General features: G+C 42.3%; 1 protein-coding gene across 1 annotated transcript in view; it reads right to left on the bottom strand.

Annotated features, from left to right (window-relative positions):
• Positions 1-5000, bottom strand: part of LOC137780700 (potassium voltage-gated channel subfamily KQT member 5-like) — a gene marked incomplete at its 5' end in the record, with an annotated part of 20103 nt that overhangs the window by 12884 nt on the left and 2219 nt on the right. Inside the window, 6 exons of the mRNA XM_068568887.1 lie at positions 1-14; positions 527-621; positions 1895-1990; positions 2798-2908; positions 4197-4322; positions 4530-4705. The exon at positions 1-14 is cut by the window's left edge and continues 10 nt beyond it. Coding sequence (XP_068424988.1) covers positions 1-14; positions 527-621; positions 1895-1990; positions 2798-2908; positions 4197-4322; positions 4530-4705 — 618 coding nt within the window. The remainder of the gene's footprint in view (positions 15-526; positions 622-1894; positions 1991-2797; positions 2909-4196; positions 4323-4529; positions 4706-5000) is intronic.

Genomic DNA, 5000 nt, shown 5'->3' with positions numbered 1-5000 from the left:
CTCCTGGCTCCTTCCTTCAGGTGAAGAGACAAAGAGAGAGATCAGAATCCAGATGATTGACAGGAGCATCACTTTAAATATCCATGACGACGAATCAGGATGTGTGTGTGTGCGGAAGGAGGGAGGGAGGGGGGGGAGCAGCATTAGCAACATTAGCAGCAGCATTAGCAACAGCAGAAGCAGCAGCAGCACTAGCAGCATTAGCAGCAGCAGCATTAGCAGCAGTAATAGCAGCAGCAGCAATAGTAGAATTAGCAGCAGCAGTAGCAGCATGAGCAGCAGCAGCATGAGCAGCAGCAGCAGCAGCAGCATGAGCAGCAGCAGCAGCAGCAGCAGCAGCATGAGCAGCAGCAGCAGCAGCAGCATGAGCAGCAGCAGCAGCAGCAGCAGCATTAGCAGCAGCAGCATGAGCAGCAGCAGCAGCAGCAGCAGCAGCATGAGCAGCAGCAGCAGCAGCAGCAGCATGAGCAGCAGCAGCAGCAGCAGCAGCATGAGCAGCAGCAGCAGCAGCAGCAGTCTCTCCTACCTGGCCGGGCTGCAGGTGTGCAGCGCCTTCAGGTGAGGCTTCCAGGTGGCGATGGAAACAGAGTTCTCATCAGCAGCATAACTACGCCACACACACTGCAGAGACACACAAGGAGGAGGCGTTACACAACGAGGGAGGAGACGACAAAAGGAGGAGCTGGGAAGGAAATGAGAAGAAAGCTAAAAGGTTTGAGGCCTCAGGAGCCGGCGGCCATGTTGCTGATTCCCAGTCCGTCCATGAAGAGAGAAACCACTGAAACCACTGCATTCAATGCAATATGTAATGGAAAGACGTGTCTAACCACTGGTACAACAGTTAAGGACGCGTCTAACCACTGGTACACCAGTTAAGGACGCGTCTAATCACTGGTACACCAGTTAAGGACGCGTCTAACCAGTGGTACAACAGTTAAGGACCCGTCTAACCACTGGTACACCAGTTAAGGACCCGTCTAACCACTGGTACACCAGTTAAGGACCCATCTAACCACTAGTACACCAGTTAAGGATATGTCTAACCACTGGTACACCAGTTAAGGACATGTCTAACCACTGGTACAACAGTTAAGGACACGTCTAACCACAGGTACACCAGTTAAGGACCCGTCTAACCACTGGTACAACAGTTAAGGACGCGTCTAACCACAGGTACACCAGTTAAGGACGCGTCTAACCACTAGTACACCAGTTAAGGACGTGTCTAACCACTGGTACAACAGTTAAGGACGCGTCTAACCACAGGTACACCAGTTAAGGACGCGTCTAACCACAGGTACACCAGTTAAGGACCCGTCTAACCACTGGTACACCAGTTAAGGACCCATCTAACCACTAGTACACCAGTTAAGGATGTGTCTAACCACTGGTACATCAGTTAAGGACGTGTCTAACCACAGGTACACCAGTTAAGGACGCGTCTAACCACAGGTACACCAGTTAAGGACCCGTCTAACCACTGGTACACCAGTTAAGGACGCGTCTAACCACAGGTACAACAGTTAAGGACCCGTCTAACCACTGGTACAACAGTAGCTCTACATCGCCATGCTGCAACCAGGAAGTTACTTTTATGTGTGGAGCAGGTGGCTCGCTTATGTGATGGTCAATTTAACACAGCAGGTGGGAAAGCACACACACACACACAGACAGTCACACACAGACACACACACACACACACAAAAGAAAGTGGACACACAGAGACACACACATAGAAAATAATGTTTTATGTTCACACTGGTCCTCAGCTGCTGTAACAAAATTCAGTTTAGGTGAAGTGTGTGTGATGTTGTCTGCGTGTGTGTGTGTGTGTGTGTGTGTGTGTGTGTGTGTGTGTGTGTGTGTGTGTGTGTGTGTGTGTGTGTGTGTGTACCTGAATGAGGCTGGCAGCTGGGTTCCTCCTCTTTTCAAAGTGTTTCTGTCGATGCTGCTCCTGCACTTTCAGGGCAAAGCCTGACCCGAGGATGCCCTGCACACAAACACACAACACAACAGACACACAAACACACAACAACACACAATCCTCCGGTTATACTTTTAGAGCCGAGAGGGGAGGAAGCAACATGTTCTATAACATGTGTTCTATAACATGTGATCTATAACATGTGATCTATAACATGTGTTCTACAACATGTGATCTACAACATGTGTTCTACAACATGTGTTCTACAACATGTGATCTATAACATGTGTTCTATAACATGTGATCTATAACATGTGATCTATAACATGTGTTCTATAACATGTGTTCTATAACATGTGTTCTATAACATGTGATCTATAACATGCGATCTATAACATGTGTTCTACAACATGTGATCTATAACATGTGTTCTACAACATGTGTTCTATAACATGTGTTCTATAACATGTGTTCTATAACATGTGTTCTATAACATGTGTTCTACAACATGTGATCTATAACATGTGTTCTACAACATGTGTTCTATAACATGTGTTCTATAACATGTGATCTATAACATGTGTTCTACAACATGTGTTCTACAGCATGTGTTCTACAACATGTGATCTATAACATGTGTTCTACAACATGTGTTCTATAACATGTGTTCTATAACATGTGTTCTATAACATGTGATCTATAACATGTGATCTATAACATGTGTTCTACAGCATGTGTTCTACAACATGTGATCTATAACATGTGTTCTACAACATGTGTTCTACAGCATGTGTTCTACAACATGTGATCTATAACATGTGTTCTACAACATGTGTTCTACAGCATGTGATCTATAACATGTGTTGAACTCACCGCTGGCAGAGCGAAGAAGGAGATGCCCAGCAGAGCGAAGCCGGCGGACAGCAGGCGTCCCGTCCAGGTCTGCGGGGTTTTGTCTCCGTAGCCGATGGTGGTGAGCGTGATCTGAGGGGTCAGGGGTCGACAGCTCACTCTGATGCTGCGTTCACAACAAAAGCGTTGCCAATGTGACGAGTAGATTACATGCAAAGTCAACGCACAATGCAGAACTCGTAGTTATTTCTACCTTTCATTCCAGGAGAGAAATGAGAACTTCACTACTGACTGCAATTTTCAAAATTACAGTTACAGCCTAAATATAATTGTAGCTAATATATGTAAACACAAAGTACATTGTTGTTGTTGTCATTGTTGTTCCATTGACCATTTTTAAGAACTGAGTAAAATGCAAAGTCCACACATACATTGAATTAATTATTTACTTTAAAGTGACCATCAACAGGCTTACGGGCGGTTGACATTGCCGAGCTATCTTTTGGTGAATAACAAGAGCGCTTGAGTATAAAACAGTGTTTGCAATGTTGAATTAAAAGAATACGTGAAACAAGATTGGAATATTTTGTGACTTGTACTTGTTTTGTTGTATGAACAATACAATTTTTTTTAAATCTTTTTTATTTTTTTGGTCCTAATTTTTAATTTTGTTTTTAGTCCGAATTTTTTTTTTTTTTTGTTCCGATTTTTTTTTTTTTTTGGTCCAAATTGTTTTTTTGTTTTTTTTTGGTCCAAAGTTATTATTTTTTTTTTTTTGGTCAAAATGTTTTTGGGTCCTAATTTTGTTTTGGTTTTTTTGGTCTGATTTTTGAAATTTTTTTTTTGGTCCAAATTTATTTATTCATTTTTTTTTGGTCCTAATTTTATTTATTTTTTTGGTCCTAATTTTTTTTTTTTTGGTCCAAATCTTTTTTTTCTTTGATCCAAATTCTTTTTTTTTTTTGGTCCAATTTTATTTATTTATTTTTTTTGGTGTTCATTTTTTTGGTTCGAATTTGTTTGTTTTTTTGGTCCTAATTTTTTATTTTTTTTTGGTCTAATTTATTTTATTTATTTTTTGGTCCTAATTGTTTGTTTGTTTTTGGTCCGATGTTTTTTTTTTTTTGGGTCTTAATTTTCTTTTTTGGTCCGAATTTTTTTTTTGTCCAAATTTTTTAAAATGTTTTTGGGGGGGTCCTAAGATGTTTTTTGTGCGTGTGGCGGAAATGGGCTCCCATAGGGGAGAGATGAATTATTATAATATATGTTTCCTCACCTTGACCGACTCCCACCGTCACACTGAGGTTAGGAACCTCGTGAGGATTTAAGGGTTTCACCTTTATGTGTGAGATATGTGTGTGTGTGTGTGTGTGTGTGTGTGTGTGTGTGTGTGTGTGTGTGTGTGTGTGTGTGTGCTCACCGTTCCCCACCACAGAGCGTCGGCGTAGGTGGCGAAGTCCTTGTTGAACTCTTTCTCCACCAGATAAACCAGGAAGGAGGAGAAGATCAGCACCAGGAACCCGATGTACCAAGCTGTCACCAGCTCCTACACACACACACACACACACACACACACACACACACACATTTAGTTAAGAAATAAAAAAGCTTCACGTCATAAAACCACACAAAGTAAAAATACTTGTCCGGTCAAGATATAGATTTATTTCTTACACAAAATGAGCGCACAATGACAGTCAACAGTTCACATATATATATGTGTGTATGCCTGCATGTGAGTGGGCGGGGCTACCTTGCTGTGGGCGTACACCACGGAGCCCAGCAGCTTCCAGGTTCCCCCCCGGCGGTCCATGCGCACCATGCGCAGGATCTGCAGGAACCGGAGGCTCCGCAGCGCCGACGTGGCGAAGATGTTCCCCTGACTGCCGGCCGACACCACGGCCACCGAGGCGATGAGGACGATGATGTCTGAGGAGGACGAAGAGCACGCAGCAGGATCAGACACACTGACCAGCAGTCACGCGACTTCAAACTGAATATAAGACTTCAAACTGAATATAAGACTTCAAACTAAATATAAGACTTTAAACTAAATATAAGACTTTAAACTGAATATATGACTTTAAACTGAATATAAGACTTTAAACTGAATATAAGACTTTAAACTGAATATAAGACTTTAAACTGAATATAAGACTTCAAACTGAATATAAGACTTTAAACTGAATATAAGACTTCAAACTAAATATAAGACTTTAAACTA

Source organism: Clinocottus analis, unplaced genomic scaffold, assembly GCF_023055335.1.
Source record: "Clinocottus analis isolate CAN_PGR_092001 unplaced genomic scaffold, fCliAna1.0.p SCAF_85, whole genome shotgun sequence".
Taxonomy (NCBI): domain Eukaryota; kingdom Metazoa; phylum Chordata; class Actinopteri; order Perciformes; family Cottidae; genus Clinocottus; species Clinocottus analis.
This window is presented reverse-complemented; position numbering and strand designations above follow the sequence as displayed.